The sequence below is a fragment of the Budorcas taxicolor genome, chromosome 4 (assembly GCF_023091745.1).
Source record: "Budorcas taxicolor isolate Tak-1 chromosome 4, Takin1.1, whole genome shotgun sequence".
Lineage (NCBI taxonomy): Eukaryota > Metazoa > Chordata > Mammalia > Artiodactyla > Bovidae > Budorcas > Budorcas taxicolor.
This window is the reverse complement of record NC_068913.1, coordinates 94902191-94926010: the sequence shown is the minus strand read 5'-3', so window position 1 is coordinate 94926010 and position 23820 is coordinate 94902191. Positions and strand designations below refer to the sequence as shown.

The 23820-nt window shown below is 48.2% G+C and overlaps 1 protein-coding gene across 1 annotated transcript; it reads right to left on the bottom strand.

Annotated features, from left to right (window-relative positions):
- Positions 1 to 767: 767 nt before the first annotated feature.
- Positions 768 to 20749, bottom strand: TSPAN33 (tetraspanin 33). The gene is made up of 8 exons (XM_052638823.1): positions 20578 to 20749; positions 6881 to 6938; positions 6092 to 6219; positions 5701 to 5775; positions 4185 to 4280; positions 2535 to 2663; positions 1973 to 2134; positions 768 to 1786 (listed from the first exon to the last, which is right to left on the bottom strand). The coding sequence occupies exons 1-8, from the start codon at positions 20677 to 20679 to the stop codon at positions 1685 to 1687; spliced, it is 852 nt and encodes a 283-aa protein (XP_052494783.1). The 5' UTR covers positions 20680 to 20749; the 3' UTR covers positions 768 to 1684.
- Between the last annotated feature and the right edge of the window lie 3071 nt (positions 20750 to 23820).

Sequence of the window (23820 nt, the reverse complement as noted above, 5' to 3'; positions counted from 1 at the left end):
TAGTGGGGTCACGCAGCCCCACCCCTCAACCCTCCCGCGCAGCCCTACGCTCTCCTCGAGGCCGGGGGGCGGAGGCGCCCGCCTAGCCGCCGCGGGGGCGGGGACCACCCACGCCGCCGCGCGGCCCCGCCCCGGCCCCGCCCCCCGGCGCTCCAGCACGGCCTCCCCGCCGGCCTGGCTCGCCAGCTCCTCTCCGCGCGAGGAATCCCCACGCCCAGATGGAAGGTTTTTTTTCCCCTGAGTTTTCCCTAAAGCCGGATGGGCCCAGTAGCCAGCTCCTTCAGATAAAGATGGAAGAGAGGGCCAGAGGGTCTAGACTGGTAGTGAAGAGATGGCCTTCTTGCTCCTCATTCCCTCGCCCCTCCCTTCCCAGGGAGAGGGCTGGACTGGGATTTATCGACTTCACCCATCTGTAAAGTTTTGGGTAGCAAATGAATATATTTTCGTCCGGAAAAAAAAATTAACGTCGCGTTTGGGGATAAAATTACGCTGTTCCCATATCCGAATTGGGGATCTCTCCATCTAATTTAAACCGGAGAGGACGAAGTTGTGGGAGGGGGTAACGTATCTGCTGGAGGGAGGCGGGGTGGGTGATGGGACGGGCGAAGTACAGTAGCGTTTAGGAGACTGTCGCGTCCTCTCCTGGAGGGAGGCCTCCCTCTTCTACCCCCGCACCCCACCCCCTCTACGGCTGGGCCCTTCTACCGCGCCCCCGCAACTTCTAGTTGCCAGAATGGAAAATTCACAGAGTCCAGCCTAGTCCAGGTCAACAAACTTTTATTGCCATTTCTGGCTCCCCCAGCCCCAGCAAGATCCCTGCTTACACTGAGCTGGGCTGCAGAGGAATGGCGGTGGTGGGCGGGTGTTAACTTCTCTTTCTCTGCACACTGCCAATGTTTAGAAAGAAAATCCACTTACTGGGCAGGGCGGGCCATACAGGGTGGGATTCAAGGGCGCCTATGGCTCAGTCCCACCTCTGCTGGCTGCAGAATATAGACTATGGTTCCAAACATTTTTTAAGGGAAAGGAGAAGAGATGAATTTGGTTGCTGTTGTACCCCTTGCCCTTGCTGCCACGTTTCCATGGAAATGAGGGAGGGGCAGGATGTAGCTCACTCTGACTACCTGGGAGGGTGGCAGGACAGGCAGTTAATAAACACATCGCCTTCCACTCCTACCCAATACAGACTGCTGTCCCCAGTCGACCCTCAGGCTCATTGCCTGCTCTGCCCCAGTCCCTTCTGGAGCTGGTATCATGCCAACTGGACTCCAGGCAAGGCTCACTGGCAACAGTAAGAATCTGAGTATGTTGGTCAAGCTCAGTAGCAGGCCTAGTAGGGCCGTCAGTTGTCATGGCTTGGTGAAAAGCCCAGTGCCCCCACAACTCTGTGCAACTGCTGTTGCTCAAGCATCTGTCTCAGACAAAACAAAAACATAAACCCAAATGATTGAGGTTAGAATACAAAATAACTGCTGAGAGCTGGGATGAGGAGAGGAGGCACATCCTTCTCAGACTAGAGCCACCTGTGCACCCTGCCTTCTGCTGCCTGGAGTTTGCTTCCTCCCACTGGGCTGTGGCTTGCAGGGCTGGAATCCAATCTCCACTGGGTGCCGGCAGCTGTAACCACTGCTGTCGGTTGCTGAAGCTCGCCTGCTGCCCTACAGAGGAGGTGCAGGATGGATCTTCAGTACCACGGGTCCGCCCGGTGCTGCTGATTGTAGAGCTGTAGTTTGATCTGATCTTTGATCTGACTCACGAGGATCATGGACAGCAGGATTCCCACCAGCTGGAAAAGGTAAGAAGGAATTGAGGCCTCAGCCATGAGTGATGGCCTTGTTTTCTCTGACTCAATCTTCCCAGTGCAGTCAGCACCTGCCCTTCAACAGTGTTAGTGCCTGAGTCCAGGTGCCCTCCCCCAAACTAAAGGAGTCTTTACAGAATTGTGGAACCACAGTTTTACAGGGTAAGTTACCTGGGGGATGGCCAGACCCAGTGCCACACCACCGAGTACAAAGAGGTTGCTATGTATCCAATTGACCAATCTGTCAATACAGCCGTTGGTGTAGATGACTTTACTAGCTTCCAGGTAGTCAAGGGCCTGCATACCTTGGCCACACATGGTGTTGATCACTGCCTGGGGAGAGAGTTCAAAAGCCAAGTGGGACTCCCATTCCTAAAACTTTTTCTTTGGGGTCCTAGCTGATGGGCCTCCCACCCTTCCTAAACTCCTAAATTGTTAGAGAATACATGTGGAGGATGCTAGGTTGGAAATTGCTAAATGCAGACTTCCCTTCCTCTGGTGGTCTGAGTTCAGTTCTCCTTGCTTTAGAGACCTGGGCCTTCTGGGCTGCCAAGTGGGCTACAGAAGTGAAAGACTGACAAAGCCATCAGACTGCAGTGAAGAAAAACATCTGACGGCTGTTCTGCAGAACTGACTGGCTGAGCTAGGGGATGGAGATTCCTGATGGCAGCTGCTCTAATCAGAAAGTAACTCAGATCACTGTGGGAGGAAATGAGGCGGGAGGTGTGCTCACCTGGTTGGGGGTAGGCAAGCAACAGGAGTAAGGCACAGAACAGCGCTCACGGCTGGGGTTGTCTTCTGAACAGTTGAAATACATGTTCAGGGACCAGTCCTTGTAGGAAATCCCTCCACAGCAGCTGAACTGCAACAGAGCCCATCACATGGGTTAAAAATCCCCCACCTCTTACACTGAGGTGACACAGGGAACTCTCAAAGCAACCAAAAATCTATGGCAAGCTTCTACTTGTAAGTTCAAGGTGTGTTTAAACACAGCCTTGAAACTTTGAACTCAAGCTTTTCAGTGACCTTCACCTGAAGAAGTTTTCTCTTCCTAATTTCTATTACTTTATAGGTTTTGTTATAACTTCTTGTGTATATATTTTGTTTTACACACTCAACTATAAGCTCCTTGAGGGCAGTTTCTGGTTTTGCACTCTTGCATAGCATTTGTTGTTTAGTTGCTAAGTTGTGTCTGACTCTTTGTGACCCCATGGACTGTAGCTCGCCAGGGTCCTCCATCCATGGGATTTTCCAGGCAAGAATACTAGAGTGGGTTGCCATTTCCTTCTTCAGGGGATCTTCCCGACCCAGTGATCGAACCCATGTCTCCTGCATTGGCAGGCGGATTATTTACTACTGAGTCACCAGGGAAGCATAGAGCCTGGCAAAAGGGTATGTCCCCCAAATACTGGCTGAAATAATTAAAGAATCAGTGCTACAAACATTTGTCTTAATGTAGAGAAAGCACAGGAGGGGACTCTTCAATGCTGTGGGCCCATAATTACACCATGAAAGCAAATAGGATCCAAGTTAAGGGTGTTACACCAAGTGAAGGGGAACTCAGCACTGGTCTCAAAAGCACTTTTGTTTCAAAATATAACTTCTGACTCATAGCAGCATTATTCACAAGAGCCAAAATACAGAAGTGACCCAAAGTGTGCACCAAAAGACAAATGGATTAACAAAATGTGATATATACGTATGATGGAATATTATTCAGCCTTATAAAGGAAGGAAATTTTGGCACAACCCACAACATAGATGAATGCTGAAGACATGCTAAGTGAAACAAGCCAGTCACAAAAGGACAAACAGTATATTCATTGAGACAGAATTTCATAGAGACAGAAAATAGAACGGTGGTTTTTAGGAGGGGTGGGGAAATGTAGAGTTAGTGTTTAATGGGTATGGAGTTTCAGTTTGGGAAGGAAGTTTTGGAGATGGATAGTGATGATGGCTATACAACAGTGTAAATGTACTTAGTGCTACAGATCTGTACACTTAAAATGGTAAATTTGATATTATGTATATTTTACCACAGTTTAAAAAATGTAACTTTCTAATTGGTGATATAAAAAAAATCTCCCAGTTTCCCCCAGGAGTAACTACTTATAATGGTTTCTTTTATATCCTTCCATATTCCTTTTGTAAATATGAATACATATTCTTTCCTCTTTAACACAATTGGTAGATTACTATATATACTGTTCTGTGCCAGTAAAAGTACTTTTAAAGCTATGTGTAACCCTTTCCCAGAATCCATTACCTATGAGGTAATGAAAAAGCCCACAGACCTTGAGGGTGAGTTGTCTCTTGGGATAGCATTAACGTTTACCCATAGCTTCCCAGACCACTAGATGACCACCCCTCTCTCAACCCGTACCTCCTTCTGGCCAAAATCTATGAGGTTCTGAAGGTCCAAGTCATCTCGGTAGTGCACGATTGCATTATTGATAATCTCACTCACTTTGCCCCGCACCTGCCAGAAACATGAGGAGGGAGTCAGAACACAGGACTAGCCCCTAACCTGCTCCCCTGCAGAAACAGCAATAGACGGTGCTCATCTTTCTTTATTTAAGTCAACCTTGAAGTCAGAACCAAGTCCTAGCAGGGAAGAGGGCCAGTTCCGAAGCCCATGTATCCCTGGGCTCCCTGGTACCTGAGGGCAAGAAAACTGCTGATCTGCTGTTGCCATGTCTCAGAGCCGCATTTCAAGATAAGCCAATATTTATCCATTTCTGAGTACTATTACACAAAATACTTGACTGATGTAAAGCAGTGAAACTAGTTTGTCTGTGTGTTGAGGGGGTGGATTGTTTTTTAGTAGAAAAGGATTTACTGAGCTAAGACACTGACCTCTAGTGGACATAAGAGAATTGCATCTCTTTCAGTTCAGTTCAGTCGCTCAGTCGTGTCCAGCTCTTTGCCATCTCATGGACCACAGCACGCCACCCAACTCCCAGAGTTTACCCAAACTCATGTCCATTAAGTCGGTGATGCCATCCAGCCATCTTATCCTTTGTCGTCCCCTTCTCCTCCTGCCCTCAATCTTTCCCAGCATCAGGATCGTTTCAAGTGAGTCAGATCTTTGCATCAGGTGGCCAAAGTATTGGAGTTTTAGCTTCAACATCAGTCCTTCCAATGAACACCCAGGACTGATCTCCTTTAGGATGGACTGGTTGGATCTCCTTGCAGTCCAAGGGACCCTCAAAAGTCTTCTCCAACGTTTTTGAGTACAGATCTTTTCTCTGTATCATTTTTAGGATTTTACTAAGTCAGAAGGACTAGGACACTCTGAATTGACTCAGTGGCTCTCAATTTCATAGTTTTTAAGCATGCTCTCTTCCTTCCTGCTTCATTACTTTTCTCAAAATTTCTTATCCACAGTCCTATACTCTGCCCCTGGCAATCATCTGCCCTTTCGGAAAGAAATTCTGGTTTTTAATTAAAAGGGTTGCCACTGAATGGCAGACCATTTCCAGATATGGTGAGAACTGTTCAAAGTCTTGTTTACTTCCCCCTTTTCTTACTTTTGTTTTTCCCAATAAATAATTTTAAAAATAAAAGGCTCTTCATGTTGTCCGTGACCGACTTGATAACTGAATTTTACTCAATCGTTTGCATTAAAGTTTGCAGACTATTTTAACTTTGGGTTCATAGAATTTATTTCCCTGTTGGCCTCTCAGACTGTCAGAGGAAAACACCTTACAATCTTGAAGTCCTCTTTAAATATGGTGACTTTAAAGTGCATTCATTTATCCCTAAGGACAATCTTTCAAAGGCTAATGCTCCTCAGGGGAAGGACCACTGTGGTTAATTAGTCAGGCTGAGCACAGGCAGGAACCTTCCCTTCCTCCCTCTGGTTCACATCTGAGTAGGCCTGTGACTCCCAGAGTTACCTTGTCTGAGAAGACGAAGCCCAGGACCCCAGCTGCCAGTTGTAGCAGGAACACGACGGTGAGACAGAGAGAGAACTGTGGGGGAGCAGGTGGCAAAAGGAGACAGTCTGTTACCGCGCTGGGCAGGGGTTTCCCAGGGCCACAGGGACACCTGGGGGCCACAGGCCACTTCTCCCAGACACCCCCCACCCCACAGTGTGGGGCAGCTGCCTCTGGGATGCTGTCCTGGGGGTGCTTGCCCTTGCTGGGTTACCTGGGCTGAGCTCTACAGGGAGGAGTGGCCAGCACAGACCAGGGGGCAGCAAGGGACAAAAGAAACTGAAAGGTTTCAGGAAGGAGAAGCACAGGGAGTGGCCCGGGCCTTCCCAGGGGGGCGCCGCTGACCACTCACCGTCTGCAGGAGGCAGATGTTCTCGCGGAGAGATCCGATGCAGCCGCAGAAGGTGAGCAGGAACATGAGGATGCCCACCACGATCAGCAGGATGGCTGGGTCCACAGCCAGGCAGGCCAGCGCCGCCTCTGGGGGAGGGGCTCTCAGTCTGAGCTGGTGCCCACTGAGCAGGGTGCCAGGGGTGGGGTGGGGTGCCCCCAGAACTGTCCTCCTCCCCTGGTGGGGGACTTTCCAATGTGGCTAGGAAAAGGTTACAGGGAGCAGTACTGCCCTCCCACGGGGAGAACACCAAGGGCCCAGAACAGTCTGTGGCCTTTAATTTGAGGAACTAACAAAGTAAGAGCCTTTATTCCCAGGCTTGAGAGAGGAGGAACCATTTTCGCTCCAGAAAAGAATTAGAATGGCATTAGGCTTGCTGGCTTTTGCATATTCTGTTTCCTGGAGACTTCGTGTAGAGGAATAGGAATGGAGGTTGAGTTTCTCCTGAACAGAGTGAAGGGAGGGCTGAAGCCTCTGGGTAGTCTTTGCACCCAGAAGCCTACCTTCTTCCCTAGATACGCCCTAAGCCTAAAATGCAGGCAGATCTCAGAAGATTCGCAGGAGCTCGGGGAAATCCAGAACTGGCTTGGGTGGCCAGGTGGAGTAAGCCGCCAGGATTTGGCTAGAGGGTGGCGGCCTCCTATAGCTCCATAGCTTCTGTGAGGAGGGGTGAAGGGCCAGGGCTGAAAGAGGCAGAGGAGAAAGGGGCAGGCAAGAGTCAGGGGGAGATGGACAGGAACTGTAGCTCACCTGCGTGTTTCATCAGCCGAGCGTAGACGCCCACAGCCACCATCACCATGGAAATCACCTGTGGAGACAGGGAAGGAGCCACACACTGAGGTTTTGGAAACCGGGGAGCCCTGAGAGCGGTGAGTAACCTTGGAGGAGAGGAGGAGGATGACGACTCTTCCTGGACCAGAAATGAGCATCTTCCCCACCCCCCTCCCCCTAGTGATGCTGTTGATAGAATCCAGCAGGGCATTACCTCCATGAAAAGCCTGTATCAGGATGATCACGTTTAATTCTCACAACACAGTTATCTGGTGAGGCAGCTATTCTCCCCATCTTACCGATGAGGAAGTTAAGGCAATGCAAGGTTAATACAGAAGAGCAGTTAGGAACATGGGCTTCAGAGTGAGGAGGATCTGAGCCCATGCTGGACAACCCTCTGAACTTCAGTCTCCGTATCTGGGAGTCTATTTGTTTTTGTGGTCGTCGCTCTTTCGGCTGTGTCGGGTCTTCGCTGCTGTGTAGCTGCAGTGAGCGGAGGCTGCTCTTTGTTGCGGTGCGTGGGCTCCTCACTGCAGTGGCTGCTCTGCTGCACAGCACAGGCTCTAGGCGCACAGGCTCAGTAGTTGTGGCTCTCAGACTCTAGAGCGAGGGCTAAGTAGCTGTGGCACAGAGGCTTAGCTGCCCTGAAGCATGTGGAATCTTCCTGGACCAGGGATCAAACCCATCTCCTCTGCACTGGCAGGTGGCTTCTTAACCACTGGACCAGCAGGGAAGTCCCTGAGGATGGGCATTTAAAACAACTATATCTAATAAGATTACTGTGAAGATGAAATAAAAGAATGCATGAAAAGCATTTAACAAGATGCCTAGTAATAAATATTATCTATCATTATTAATTGGGGCTTCTTAGGTGGCTCAGTGGTAAAGAATCTGCCTGCCAAGCAGGAGATGTGAGGGTTTGATCCTTGTGCTGGGAAGATCCCTTGGAGAAGGAAATGGCAACCCACTCCAGTATTCTTGCCTAGGAAATTCCATGGACAGAGGAGTCTCATGGGCTGCAGTCCATGGGGTCACAAAAGAGTCAGATACGACTTAGCGACTAACAACAAATCATTACTAATGATTAACTTGCCCGGGGTCACATAGAAACTGTGAAGTTCTGAATTTGAATCCAGCTACTTCAAAGAGAAGGTCTTCAAGCTGAAGCAGGCCTGAGTAGATGCTCCCAGGTCTCTAACCCTCTTGGAGGTCAACGTGGTGTCAAATGTAAAAATGAAAGTGCAAACCAGAGTGGAAGAATGCTTGCACATGAATGCCTTGGTGTAAAATAGCAGAACTACCTTACAAAGAAAACTTTATAAAGTCTGATTCCAGGGTGTGGGAACAGAGAAGTTTAGACCTTTTAAACTTCCTGGCTTCTCTCTGAGAAAACAAACCCATCAAAGACCACCAGGGCTCCCTAAAGGGGCTTTCCCTGTGCCCTTGCCGCAGGCCTCCAGGAGTGCAGGGTGACCCCGTGTGCGCACCCTTCCTTTATGCCCAGTTCCCAGGCTGGTGCTAAGCAGCAGCTGGCTGTCACCATGGCAATAGCTGGGGCCACACTCTGGCTGGAGGGAGTTCTCAGCAGGAACTCGACCAGTTCAGTGGGGAAGGACAGGGCTGGCTGGACTCCACTGTCCTGCAAGACAGAGACCAGCTGGGAAGAAACATCTTGGGGCTTTGGTGGGAGAAGGGAATTGAGCCCCTATAGCAGGACAACAGGTCAGACTAGTCCCTCAGTAGAGAGAGATTTTCTTTAGCGAACTCTACCAGCTGGCGCATTCAGCAGGAAATGGGAAAACCTTGTCTAAAACCATGTCTTTTAAGACCCTTCTCCTTGGTCCCCAATCGTTTGACATCACCTCTGCCTCAGGGCCCCATGCGTTATGTGCTGGCCCTCACACTCTGTGTCCAGGAGCGAGGGAGCTGCTTGCAGAGAGCTGTGGGAGGGGCTGGAGGTGCCAGCTGGCTTCTTATCCCACACCACAGCCAGGCTCAGGGAGCAAGGGGCAGTGGGTGGGAGGTGAGGAAAACCCACAACAGAGATCCCGGTCATCCCGCAGACCCAGAGACACAAGCCCTTTGCCAGAGCGATCAGGCATCTCTGTCTGCCCTTTAAAACTCACCACAGCCAATTCTGGTTCTGAACATCACTTTACTGAGTCATTTAAAAATATGTATCTGCTCTTTATTTAAACAGGCTCCTTACTGTTTTTTCACATGTTAAATTTTCACTGGGGTGTATAACTTTTCACAGAGAAAGTCTCTGATTAAATCCCCACACAGCTAAAACAAGAAAGGGAGAGTAAAGAGATGCCATGTGTCCCAGGGTAAGTACATTCCATGGGTGGGCTTTTAATGATAGCAGCTATTCTGTCTCTATCTGCTGTAGGTAGAACAGTGTTCCCCCCAAGAGATGTCCTGTCGTAATTCCCAGAACCCATGAAAATGTTACCTTACATGGCTGTGCAAATGTGATTCACTTAAGGACCTTACGATGGGGGGATTATCCCAGTTGGCCCAATATAATCACAAGGAACCTTATAAAAAGGAGGCAAGAGGGTCAGAGTAGAGGAGATGTGTATGAGAACAGAAGCAGGGGCTGAAGTGTGTGCCATAAGCCAAGGACCATGAACAGCCTCTAAAAGCTGGAGAAGGCAAGGAACTAGATTCTTCCTTAAATCCTCCAGAGGGAATCATGCTTCTCTGACGTCTTGATTTCAGCTCAATGAGACCTGTTTTGGACTTCTGACCTCCAGAACTATAAGAAAACTAATTTGTGTTATATTAAACCATTCAGTTTGTGGCAATTTGTTAACAACAGTAATAGGAAACAAATACACTCTCCAAATCCAATTCATCAGCTGTTATGTAGGAGACACTCAGGACTGCAAAGATAAGCAAGATGTGGTCCTTGCCCTTAAGGAGACGTATCTGTTACGTGGGAGGGGGCAAGAGCGTCTATAGCCTGCTGTTGCTGCTAAGTTGCTTCAGTTGTGTCTGACTCTGTGCGACACCATAGACGGCAGCCCACCAGGCTCCCCCGTCCCTGGGATTCTCCAGGCAAGAACACTGGAGTGGGTTGCCATTTCCTTCTCCAATGCATGAAAGTGAAAAGTGAAAGTGAAGTCGCTCAGTCGTGTCCAACTCTTAGCGACCCCATGGACTGCAGCCTTCCAGGCTCCTCTGTCCATGGATTTTCCAGGCAAGAGTACTGGAGTGGGGTGCCATTGCCTTCTCCATCTATAGCCTAAGGCAGTGCTTTTTGATGTTGGCTGCCATTAGAATGGGGGGGGGGGGCGTGGAGGAGAACTTCAAAATTCCTGATGCCTAGGCTACACCCCAAACCAAGTATGTCAGAATCTCTGGCATTGGAACCCAGGTCACAGTGTTCCTGAATGCATTCCATGTGATTCCAACACGCAGCCAAGTTCGAGAACCACCAGCCTCAAGCACACTCAGCCAGGGATCTAGGGCAGCAGATGCTGGTTATGTGAAAAAGAAAGTTAAGACATTAATATGAGCATGAATATTTAATGTCATTAATGATCCTGCTTGCTTGGAAGCTCACTAGCTACCTCTGAAATTCTGCATTTCTGTCATTGATCTGCCCCTTTATCCTGGAGTCACAGCTTGCTCTTTCACACTTCTATTCCTGACCACATCTCCCACCTTGAATTCCTCAGAGCTGCTGCCATTCCAAAGTGAGTACTGCTGTTATTAGCTTAGCATTTGAGAGCTGAATAGAAACTTAGGAATGAGCCCGGCCACTCCCTTTTTTATGTTTGTTTTAATAGATGAGGCCAAAAGAGCAAAGTGATATTTGACCAAGTGCACATGGGTGCAGGGGCAACATCTGGACTAAACCTCATTTCCAGTCTCAGTTGGGTACTGTCTACACCATATCAGTCTTTGCTGCAGAATCCTTGTAACATCCTACAATATCACCAGTGACCTCCTTTCATGATGAGAATGGAGATAAAGACACTTCTCTTCCTAGAATAGCTTTTCATATTCTGGCTAGAATGAAGCCTCACTGGAAACTTTCAAACGCTAGACACAGTTTTTAAAATAGCTGAGTCCAGCCAAGGGCATGTTCCTGAAGAGTTGTCCATCAAATTATATAAAATAATTTGCCCGCACCAGTACCTTTATCCTTATGTAAGGTGAGTAATCACCTTATAATGAAAATAGCCATCTGCTGGGCTCCTTGGAGAAATGGCTGATCCTAGGACTAGGGCAGGAAATAGGTAAGTCTGGAGCACCTTGTGGTGCCAGAAGGTAAGGAAACGCTCAAAAATAAAAAACAAAACCCCACATTGGTGTGGCTGTGCCAAAGAGATATCAAAATAAAAGAGTATGGAATTGTTACCCCAAATATAAAGTAAATATCCGTGAGTCTATACTGATATAAATGACTTAATAAATGGGAGAGAAAAGACAAATCTCTCACACAGAATTCCAAATATTTTATGGAGGTACTGCAGCATCTGGAGAAGGTCTTGGCAGCCCACTCCAATATCCTTGCCTGGGAAATCCCATGGACAGAGGAGCCTGGCGAGCTGCAGTCCATGGGGTCACACCGAGTCGGATATGACTGAGCAACTATCACTCACTGCAGTGTCAGGGAGGTGGAACACCTTCCAAGTGTGGGCTGCACACAGTAACTTCTTTCCAAAGAGAACAGACTGCCAAAGGGTGGGGAAAAGACTAATTTTACAGTGGAGAAGCCTGGCTCCCTCAGCTGGGTGATCGAGGTCAACATCAGCACAGGTCAGTGATATATGAGATTATGTGAAATGGAACTTCCCTTCCATGGTCTTCCTTCCCCAAACCCATGACCCCAGTATAATTATAAGAAAACATCAGGCAAGTCCCAGTAGAGGAACAAGATGATCAGTACTCCTCCAAACTGTCAAAGGCTTCAAAAACAAGGAAATTCTGAGACACTGCCACAGCCAACAAAAACCTAAGGAGACATAACAGCTAAATGAAATTTGGTATCCTGGATGGGATCCTGGAACACAAAAGGGCATTAAGTAAAAACTAAGGGAAGCTGAATAAAGCAGGGAACTTAATGGAATGAATGTTTCGGGTTGGCTGGAAAGTTCATTCCAGATTTTTCCTGTGCCTGCTCAGCTGTGTCTGACTCTTTGAGACCAGCCCCATGGACTGTAGCTGACCAGGTTCTTCTGTCCATGGAATTTTCTAGGCAAGAACACTGGAATGGGTTGTCATTTCCTACTCTGGGAGATCTTCCTGACCCAGGGATTGAACCTGTGTCTCTTGAGTCTCCTGTGTTGGCAGGCAGATTCTTTACCACTAGGCACCCTGGGAAGCAGCATCATACCATGTAAGATGTTAATAAACAAGAGACACTAGATGTGGGGTACACGGGAACTCTCTGTACCATCTTCTCAAAGTTCCTGTAAAACTAACAGTTCTAAAAAATGAAATCTATTTTAAAAAAAAAGTCACCCTCAATTTGTTAGTCGTGTAAATCCACACTTTGTAATATCATATTTTCTTAAACTGGGATTCACTTGCCTACAGTTTTACAACCTTTAACCGGGGTGTTTTCTCCTTACACCAAAAAAATGGCCGTAGAACTTAAAAATGTCCAGGTGACAGGACACTGAGAAGCTACAGTGCTCTCTTGGTATACCGTATGCAATCTTGACGTAGTAGATTCTTTTTCAAGCTTTAATATGGTACTACTGCTATCTAATTTATATTCATATTTAACTTTGCTCAATTATCCCAATAATGTCCTTTATAACTGCTTTCCCCCCCTTTTTTCCTGATTCAGCTTCCAGTCAATGACCATGTATTTAGTGATCCATGCATCAAGTCTCCTTTAGCTTGGAACAGTTTCACAGCTTTTTTTTCTTTTCTTTGTATTTGGTTTCTCAAAACACTGACTTTTAAAAAATTGTGGTAACGTACATATACCACAAAATTAACCATTTTAAAGGGTGCAGTTCAGTGGCCATAAGTACATTCATATTGCTGGGCAACCACCACCATTATCAGGCTCCAGGACAGTTTCTTCACCCCAAATACAACTCCTGTACCCATTAAATGGTCACTCCCCACTCCCTCCACTCCTCCAACCCTTGGCAACCACAGACCTGCTGTGTCTATGGTTTTGCCTGTTCTGCACATTTTCTATAAATGGAATCATATGATATGTGGCCCTTGGTGTCAGTCTTCTAATGTTTCCAAGGTTCGTCAGTGTTGTAGCATGTATCAGGACTTCATTACCTTTTAAGGCCGAGTAATGTCCCACTGTATGGATAGAACCCAATTGGTTTTTCCATTCATCTGCTGATGGACATGTGGGTTATTTCCACCTTTTGGCTACTGTGAATAGTGTTGCCATGAATATCCACGTACAAGTTTTTGTTTGAGTACCTCCTGTCTGCTGTTCTCTTGGGTATAGACCCTGGAGTGGAATTGCCAGGTCGTAGGCTGCAGTCCATGGGGTCGCACAGAGTCGGACACGACTGAGCGACTTCACTTTCACTTTTCATTTTCATGCACTGGAGAAGGAAATGGCAACCCTCTCCAGTGTTCTTGCCTGGAGACTCCCAGGGACGGGGGAGCCTGGTGGGCTGCCGTCTATGGGGTCGCACAGAGTCGGACATGATTGAATCGACTTAGCAGCAGCAGCAGCAGCAGGGTAATTCTGTGTTTAATTTTTTGAGGTGCTACCAAACTTTTTCCATAGTAGCTGCACCATTTCACATTCCCACCAGCAATGTACGGGATTCCAATTTCTCCACATCATTGCCAATACATGTTCTGATATTTTTCCTTATGATACTGACTTTTTTTTTTTTTTTGGTAAGTCCAGGCCAGTGGTTTGGCTTAACGTTTGGATGTTGGATTGTTTCTCCCCAGTCTGATCCAGATGATGTATTTTTGACAGGAGTATTAACATAGATAATGTGTCCTTCTCAGTATGTCACGAGAGGAAAAAACATACTAATTTCTATCCTAGAAATAAGGAGCAATTTTACTAACAGATGATTTGATTGTTAGCCACATGTCTCAGCATCTCATAAAATAGTATGCCAATACTCTAAATAGTTTCCTAGTTTTCCAGAAGGCTTGCTGCTAATGTGTCCTCTTCCCTGTGCCCTTGACGGCAGATAAGCAGCTGTGGTCTTGGAGAGAAGATGGGAGATAACAGAAAACAGAGAAAAGTCACTCCATTACTTGACCTTTTTTTCCCCCTGTAAATCAGGAAAAGACAGTCATGAACTGATGTTTGTGAGGAAAACCCTTATTCCAGCCCTTGGCACACTAATTCACAGCCATCAGCACCAAGTGGGAAGGGCCCCCAGGTAAGGTCCTGGACAAGAGATCTACTGCCTCGAATGTCCGTTACAGGCAGATTAGCTCTTGAGTCTGTTTCCATTGGATTAAAACCAATGCAATGTGAAAAGCTCTGAGAAGTGGACCTGGGGAAGGTCCTCAGACAACAGTGGAATCTCTGTTCCTATGATATATAGGAAACATCTCTGTAAACTATAAACTATAATGAAACCATTAATCATCATCACCTTCTGGCTAACAGCAGGAATGTGAGCAGGGGCATCTGAGGCTGAAGGAAGTCAGGTTCAAGGTTGGCCCTGGCCTAGACTGAGTCCCCACACACCTGTCAATTGTCAGGAGAAGCACTCATCCTAGCTCTCCAAGTCCTTCCCCAACAGGTGACCTTGACGAGCCAATTCTAACAACGATGGTAATAGCTACCTTTTTTCCAGGGCTAAAGGGCCAGGTACTGGACTAACCACTGTATACACACTATGACCACAAGACCAAGAGAGTGGTAGGATCTCCAGTTTATAGAACTGATGTTGGGAGAATTTACTCGGTTAGTGAGTGGCTAAAGTGGGACTGGAAGGTATGTCCATATGGCTCCAGAGCCTCATGACCTCGGTCACATAGCTGCCTCCTGCTCTGCCTCACAGCAGCTCCAGGGCGCATGTGTTCACTTCAGGGCCTCGTGTGAGGTGGGAAGGAGCTGCCTGCCGTTGTCTTGGGTGAGCAGCTGGTAATCTCCAAACGGCGGGGCTCAGGCCGGGGAAGTAAAATAGCATCAGGTGGGCCCTGCAGGACCCAGAGGGAAGTCCTGGAGCCGCGCCTGAAAGGGGCCAATGGGGCATCACCACTAGGGTCCACCAGCCCCCGAGAGGAAGCCTGGCCTGTCCACCTTTCACATTCTAAAGTCCAATCTAAGGGCTTCCCTGGTGGTCCAATGCTTAAGACTTTGCCTTCCAATGCAAGGGGCGTGGGTTCAATCCCTGGTCAGGGAGCTAAGATCCCACATGTCTCATGGCCAAAAAACCAAAACATAAAACAGAAATCAGAATGTAACAAATTCAGTAAAGACTTTTATTAGTAAAAAATGGTCCACATAAAATCTTGAAAAAATTTTTTCTAATTAAAATAAAAAGCCTAGTCTGCATGAACTGGGTGGATCTGTTTCACCTTTTCTTTGGAATGAATCTTTCCCCCTCTTCTCTTGATGGTGGCAGTGGGAGACAGCTGGGACTAGAGTGATTCCCTGCATGGGGCTCAAACCACTGTCCCCTCCACCCCCTGCCAGAAGGATGTTGGGAGGGAGGGGTCTGCACCTCCTGCTTCTCAGTCCTTTCTGTCCTTGTTTCTGGATAAAGTCAAAAAAATCATAGCCTGCGAGCCCTAAAGCAGGGCCCCCTCTCTCACTACCTGGGATCTGCACACACCAGTCCTTCAGCAGCCATCCTGGCACCACTGTTCTGGGATTTCTAAGGTGGCAACTCTCCATGTGGGACTGACTGTTGGCTCTCTCCCGCTGGATAGGATGGAATTGTCCAGCTGGAGTGGAGTCCCTAGGGCTCTTCCCGCAGATGGAGTGCAGTCCACAGAGCTCTTTCCTCTCCAACGTCTGGGCCAACCTTTAGCTCCTTTTAGGCCATGGCTGGTTTTGGTTCTCCAAGGTTATAAATGAGAAAGGGAAGTTCACAAGGGCTCATAGTTGTATAAACCCTCAGACTCACAGCCTGGAGTCGCCAGCCTGACACAGAGCTTGCTATCACAACTCTAAGAGATGCTTCTCTTTTATCCTTTTTAAAAGCTGCTTGAAGTCTATGATTTTCTACTTGGTACAAGGCAAACAGAGCTATTTAGGGAGTTAAGAAGGCATGTGTGTGACCTGACAACAAAGAGTGTGGTTCTGTCTTCATTCTTGGTGGTGGTGGTGTTGTTTTATAAAAAATAATGTGATAATTCGTTTACTGTAGCCTGCCTAGTCTATAGGGAAAGGAGGGAAAAAATGGGGGAGGAAATGGGCTCTATCTCCTAACATGTTTAGGTGGGGGGGTGTGGGGTGTGGGGTGTGGTGTGTGTGTGTGTGTGTGTGTGTGCGCGCGCGTACACCGGGCACTCAGGAGGGGGTGGGGTGGGGTGGGGTGTGTGTGTGTGTGTGCGTGCGTGCATGCCTGCACTTGCATGGTGGTAAAGGTGGGGGTGGTGTGGGCAGGAAGGGACCCGGGCACTCAGGAGGGGCTTTTGCCAGGCTCAACGCCTGATCATTTCCTCGTGGCTTCCGAGCCAGACTACAACAGATAGTGCTGAAGGTGGTTTGGGCGGGGGGCGGGGGGGGAGGGGCGCATTCTGAATCCCCTGGGGATTCCAATACAGTGGAAGTAGGTGGGAAAGTGAATTTCTTAAAGGAGATACCTCATCAGAACCCTGGATCAGCCCAGGGAAGACCTGGATGGGTCCATGTGTGCTGTGGGCAGTATCAGGCATGGCCCTGAGGGAGACGATGGAGGCCATGGCTGCCATTTTTTCTGACCCGGCTTGAGGGAAGGGTGCCAGGCCCACTGCAGAAGAGAACACAGGCTGCAACCCCAATTAAGAATTAAGGATGCTTGAGGACTTAAGGTTGTGTTTCATCCTGACAGACTAGTGTCCATAAGAAGGGAGGAGGGGCATCCTGATTCCACCCCGTAGGCTCTGACCCCTTGTTCACCACTCAGTAAACATTCAATAAGTACCCACTCTCTGCCAAATGCAGCTGGGTGCTGAGAATCCAGTAGTAAATAAGGCAGTCTCTACCCTCAGGAGCCTAGAGGGGGAGACATAAAGAAATGCATAATTGGGGCACAGGTGAAAAAAAAAAGATCTGACGATCAAAGGTGAGTCCTGAGGCATTGTCTCTAAGGAAGGCTCTGCTGAGACACAGGGGCAGGAGAGCTGAGCTTCTAGGCTTTGCCTGACTCAAAAGTTATGCCAACTGCTGCCCTGGGTGGGAAAAGGATCAGCAAGGAGGGAGATGGTTGCTGTGGGCAGCACTGAAAATGCTCCTGCCAACATATGCCCAAGCTGACAAAGCATGGTGTATCAGCCCACTGTCTTCCCTTTGCACAGACAGACAGAAGGTTGTATTCAGTCATGTCCAACTCTTTGTGACCCTATGGACTGTAGCCCACCAGGCTCCTCTGTCCATGGGATTCTCCTGGCAAGAATACTGGCGTGGATTGCCATTTCCTTCTCCAGGGGATCTTCCTGACCCAGGGATCAAACCCGGGTCTCCTACATTGCAAGAAGTCTCCTGCACCGCAGGCAGATTCTTTACCAACTGAGCCACTAGAAAAGCCCTCATTCCCTCTGCACAGAGCTGTCTAATACAAGCAGGTAAGGAAAGTCAGCTACTTTTTTTTTTTTAAGTCAGCTATTTCTTAACAGAAAGACTAAACTATAACTTCTGTGATCCTGGGGCAATTCTCCAAGCCACGGAATCCTAACAATCAGTAACCCAGCTGCACAATTCTAGGAAGAAAACCAGAACTCCTAGGCAAAAGAGGAATTGAGATTTGAAGCATGAACAGAAGGAACAGGTCCTGGTCCCATAGGAGCCAGGAGCTTTCTGATTCAGACTCCAAATGCCCAAGGGTCAGGGCTCCTAGAGAAGTAGCACGGATAACCACGGCCACCACTGCATATGAGTCCAGATGATGCCTTCCCAGTGTGCCCCAGGCACAGATGCAAACACCATCCATCCACACCTCCCCAGCACCCGGCCAGAACATACGCTCTGCCTGGAATAGGAGTTGGCTGACAATCCCAACCATGGGTGCCTCCTGAGTAGGAAAGGGGAGCTTCATTGGGATAGTGGAGAAACCTAAAAAAAGAAATTACCATAATCAGTCCCTAAAGGGGGATGGGAAGAAAAATGACCCCTGATCTGGGGAAACAGCTCTTCATCTTCAGGTGACCATAAGTGGGATTAACTCTATGAGTCCAGACCTGGGGGAGAAGTGGCATTCAGTAACGCAAAAAAAATACTGTCCCCTGGGAAGGTCGATGTCCCAAGGGTCCCAGGACACAAGAAATATGCATCCTTAGAGCTAGCCCCAGGTCTTGAAGAAAGAAAACAGTCCCCAGAGTGACACACCCCTCTTTAAATAGTTCACAGAGGCAGAAAAAAATTTCTCCTTTAGAGGAGAAAGCTTAAGGACAGAGACACACATATATTGGCTTGGGGTCACACAGTAAGTTGGTGCCAGAAAGAAATTGGGCCTCTTGTCCTTCAGTGTGCTATTTCTAGTGCCTCTGACTTTTTATGAGTCTCAAGTAGAGCCAAGAAGGGGTGCTTCTCTAATTTGGGATGGTGCCAGCTTTGTTAGCCAGGTCCTCTGACCTTGAATGAAGCATTGGAACCAAGAAAAACGGGTCTATGGAGCCAAACTCTCTCCCTTGCTGTGACCTCTCAAAGTCACTTATCTGGTAAAAGGGGTAGAGTGGGGGAAATCCAGGAAAATGACCGTGAAGGCAAGTGTAACAGATGCACCCAGCTGTTGCCTCTAGGGTGCAGATTAGGGTGAAGCGCCAAAGGCTTCAACGGAGTTGCACGCAGTCATGACTGACAGAGGAAGTTAGAACAAGGACCTGAGTTCCCTGGGATGCTAGTGCTAGCTCTAAAGATGGCATGTCATTAGCCTGGCACACTCAGTGGGCATGTAAGAGGGTTCTCTGGAATTTGCCTTTAGGTGTGGGGCTTCCCCTTAGGACATCCCCCAGCCTGACAGAGTGGTGGTGAGATTTTCTTCCCTGGCCACCAGCTGAAACTGGCATTGACTAGTTAACTACTAATACTGCTAACACCCCAGCGACAGCAGCAACCAAGGACTTCCCCTGTGATTCAGTAGAGAAATCACCAGGTCAAGCCCACTAACCCCCTTTTTGACATAGGATAAAAGAACATCGCTATGGTTTGGCTTTCTTATATATAAAATGCAGAGTTCTAGACAAGATGTCTTCTAGTTTTTTTTTTTTTTTTTCCAGTTGCCGAACTGAAAATTTGTTAGGAGTTCAAACTTCATGTTTCCTAGTACAACGGCTGAGAGTGAGCCGTCATCACCACCCTCTGGGATTTCTCTCATTTTTCCCAACAGGCTGGCACTTATGTACTTTGTGTCTGTTCACACCATGGCCCCCGAGAAACCTTTCCAGCAACTGGCTTAGCTGCCTAGTCTGCTCCTTCTCCTAGGAAACGTAGACTCCTCCCTCCTGCAAGTCTGAACTTTAGGTCTCAAGCAGAGGTGGGCAAGTGTAATGGACTCCTAGAGCAGCAGCAGCTCTGGTGTTGGTGCTGGAAGAGAAACTGGGGAATGTGAGGGGGCTGGGGATGGATCTGCCCATGTTCTCAAACCCAGAGAGGCTCAGGCGCTCTCAGACATGAAACAGGATTGAGCTAGCATTTCGTGATCTGGCCCAGCCGCATTCTCAGCTCCAACAGAGAATTTCCAGCATCCTTGATCATGCTGGGTTTGATTTTTATGGAGGAGGAGACTGAGGCCCAGAGGTGAACATATTGCCCAGGTTACTCAAGTCAACAGTTGAAGGCAGACTGGGGGTAGGAATCGAGGCAGCCCCAGTCAGACATTTTCTACTTTTTCAGCTCCAATCAGAAGATTCTGAAAGGACCCCTGGACTTCTCCCCCAGTCGAACATGGGGTCTATTTAAAGAAGCGAAATAATATCAAACTCCAGGGGATGGACCCTGGTCCTGAGAAAGGTGGGTAAAGTTTGGGAGAGTTCTGGGAAAAACATCCACACCTGGAGGCCATTCCGGTCTTTTCTCAGCCTTTGGAGGGAGGGGAGGAGGGAGGGCGGCAGAGGCCTGCAAAAAAAGGAAGAGGCGAAAGCCCCTGAACCCATTCTCTCTGAGGGAAGGGAGAGGGAAGGTCTAGGTTCCCCACTTCTTTTTTTCTTTGCCAGCAGGGCCTCCCAGCCTCCAAGCCTGAAAAATCCCCCAATCGTGAATGTATTAAGGGTCTGCTTGGGCCAACAGGAAAACCCGCTCCTCCCGCTCAAACCCACCTTTTTAGCCTGACACAGACCCTCATCCGAAGCCGAGAGAATACCCATAAAGCTTTACCGAATCCCTTGCATTCCCTCCACCCCAACATCCTCTGCAGTCAAGGAGCCACTGGGGTGTCCCTGCCTAGGATAAATTACCCGAAAGTGCGATTTTTCCAGAAAACTGGACAGTGCCGCTCACCACGTTCGCCTTGAACCAGGCATCCGGGAACGACCCCTCCTCAGCCCTGGCAGCCCACTCAACCCTCCAGGGAGTGCCCTGCAGCCCAGGTGCCCCTATTACCCCCAAGACTCACCCAGAAGAGCATGTTGAAGAAGAAAAGCAGGTATTTCACCAGCGGGCTGACGAAGGAGAAGTCCTCCCCATAGGCGGCCGGCGCCCCGGGTCTCCGGGCCATGGTCCAGCCGCCGCTGCCCCCGGGGGCCTATCTCCTCACGGCGGCCGGCCCACCTGCGCGCTCCGCGCCGGGAGGCATGAGCTGCACCACCGCCGGAGCCTAAGCGGCGGGGGAACTGCGCCGCGGCGGGAGGTGCCCGCGCCGTGCGTCCGGGAGAAGCGCGGGCAGGGGAACGGCGCCGCCACTGGAGCCGCCGGGAGTCGCGGGAGCTGCCGCTGGCAGCATGAGCGGCGGAGACTCCGCTGCGGCCGGAGGACCAGCCTGGCCCGCCGGGCTCCCAGGAAACCGGGCCCGCCCTCGACCGCCCATTGGCTCGTCTGCCGAAGCCTGACTTCTCATTGGTCGATCTCTGATGTCACTAAGTATCCAACCATCCCTCTTTTCCGAGAGGCGGGGGAGACACCTGTTCAGTGAGGGACAACTTGTTAAAGGGTCAGCCGTTCCGCCTCCTCCCCGGAGAAGGAAAGCATCCAGGCTACAGCTACTCAAGGGAAAAAAAGATGAGAAGGAACGCACACTGCCATCACACACCCATGTCCTCTACCCAGTTGCTGTGCATATATGCAAACACACATACGTTAAAATCAACAAGTACATACACCATATGTTAAGCAATGCGTTGAAAGCCGTGGGAATACAAGAGAGCAGAAGAAATCCACCCCTCACGCCGGGCTAGGGGGCTGATGACAATAAAATCAGAGAGACAAAACTAACCTACACAAGGCAATTAAGACTATTTAAGAGGAACGGCTATCCTGTTTAATAACTATATATTTCGAATGCTTATTTCAAAAAACAATATAATCCAGTAGTGGAAATTTGGAAATATCACCAACAATCCTGCAATCCTAATTCATTATTCTTTCAATTCTCATCTCACTATTTAAGTCTAGGTCCTCAAGAGGACATCGTTTTTAACACACTGATCTCACACACATACCAATGCAGTGCAGGTGACAGACACTGGGCTCGATACCTAACACGCACGTGAATGCTGTCGACTGAACATTAGAATCGATTCTCTCCCCAAATTCATATGCTGAAATCCTAACCCCTACGATTATAGTGTTAGGAAAAGGAGACTTTGGGAGGTGCTTAGGTCATAGGAATGGAGCCTTTCAGTTCACTTCACTTCAGTCGCTCAGTCGTGCCCGACTCTTTGCAACCCCATGAATTGCAGCACACCAGGCCTCCCTGTTCATCAACAACTCCCAGAGTTCACTCAAACTCATGCCATCCAGCCATCTTATCCTCTGTTGTCCCCTTCTCCTCCTGCCCCCAATCCCTCCCAGCATCAGAGTCTTTTCCAATGAGTCAACTCTTCACATGAGGTGGCCAAAGTACTGGAGTTTCAGCTTTAGCGTCAGTCCTTCAAAAGAACACCCAAGATTGATCTCCTTTAGAATGGACTGGTTGTATCTCCTTGCAGTCCAAAGGACTCTCAACAGTCTTCTCCAGCACCACAGTCCAAGAAAATCAATTCTTCGGTGCTCAGCTTTCTTCACAGTCCAGCTCTCACATCTACACATGACCACTGGAAAAACAATAGCCTTGACTAGACGGACCTTTGTTGGCAAAGTAATGTCTCTGCTTTTCAACATGCTATCTAGATTGGTCATAACTTTCCTTCCAAGGAGTAAGCGTCTTTTAATTTCATGGCTGCAGTCACCATCTGCAGTGATTTTGGAGCCCCCAAAATAAAGTCTGACACTGTTTCCACTGTTTCCCCATCTATTTTCCATGAAGTGATGGGACCAGATGCCATGATCTTCATTTTCTGAATGTTGATCTTTAAGCCAACTTTTTTGCTCTGCTCTTTCACTTTCATCAAGAGGCTTTTTAGCTCCTCTTCACTTTCTGCCATAAGGATGATGTCATCTGCATATCTGAGGTTATTGATATTTCTCCCAGCAATCTTGATTCCAGCTTGTACTTCCTCCAGGCCAGCGTTTCTCATGATGTACTCTGCATAGAAGTTAAATAAGCAGGGTGACAATATACAGCCTTGACGTCCTCCTTTTCCTATTTGGAACCAGTCTGTTGTTCCATGTCCAGTTCTAACTGTTGCTTCCTGATCTGCATACAGGTTTCTCAAGAGGCAGGTCAGGTGGTCTGGTATTCCCATCTCTTTCAAAATTCTCCACAGTTTATTGTGATCCACACAGACAAAGGCTTTGGCATAATCAATAAAGCAGAAATAGATGTTTTTCTGGAACTCTCTTGCTTTTTCCATGATCCAGCGGATGTTGGCAATTTGATCTCTGGTTCCTCTGCCTTTTCTAAAACCAGCTTGAACATCTGGAAGTTCATGGTTCACATATTGCTGAAGCCTGGCTTGGAGAATTTTGAGCATTACTTTACTAGCATGTGAGATGAGTGCAATTGTGTGGTAGTTTGAGCATTCTTTGGCATTGCCTTTCTTTGGGATTGGAATGAAAACTGACCTTTTCCAGTCCTGTGGCCACTGCTGAGTTTTCCAAATTTGCTGGCATATTGAGTGCAGTACTTTCACAGCATCATCTTTCAGGATTTGAAACAGCTCAACTGGAATTCCATCACCTCCACTAGCTTTGTTCGTAGGGATGCTTTCTAAGGCCCACTTGACTTCACATTCCAAGATGTCTGGCTCTAGGTGAGTGATCACACCATCGTGATTATCTTGGTCATGAAGATCTTTTTTGTACAGTTCTTCTGTGTATTCTTGCCACCTCTTCTTAATATCTTCTGCTTCTGTTAGGTCCATACAATTTCTGTCCTTTATCGAGCCCATCTTTGCATGAAATGTTCCCTTGGTATCTCTAATTTTCTTGAAGAGATCTCTAGTCTTTCCCATTCTGTTGTTTTCCTCTATTTCTTTGCATTGATCGCTGAGGAAGGCTTTCTTATCTCTTTTTGCTATTCTTTGGAACTCTGCATTCAGATGCTTATATCTTTCCTTTTGTCCTTTGCTTTTCGCTTCTCTTCTTTTCACAGCTATTTGTAAGGCCTCCCCAGACAGCCATTTTGCTTTTTTGTATGAATGGCATATGTATCCTTGTAAAAAAGACCCCAGAGAGCTCCCTCACCCTGCCTGCCCTGTGAGAACACAGTGAAAAGATAGCTGCCTATGAACTAGAAAGTGAGAACTTACCAAACATTGAA

Bases quoted from the DNA above. Each gene is read 5' to 3' on its own strand.
- TSPAN33 (XM_052638823.1), bottom strand. From the start codon at position 20,679: ATGGCCCGGAGACCCGGGGCGCCGGCCGCCTATGGGGAGGACTTCTCC. The intron at 6,220-6,880 runs GTGAGCTACAGT...CCCCTCCCCCAG, and splicing joins TCGGCTGATGAAACACGCAG to AGGCGGCGCTGGCCTGCCTG. The intron at 2,664-4,184 runs GTACGGGTTGAG...GCTCTGTTGCAG, and splicing joins TAGATTTTGGCCAGAAGGAG to TTCAGCTGCTGTGGAGGGAT.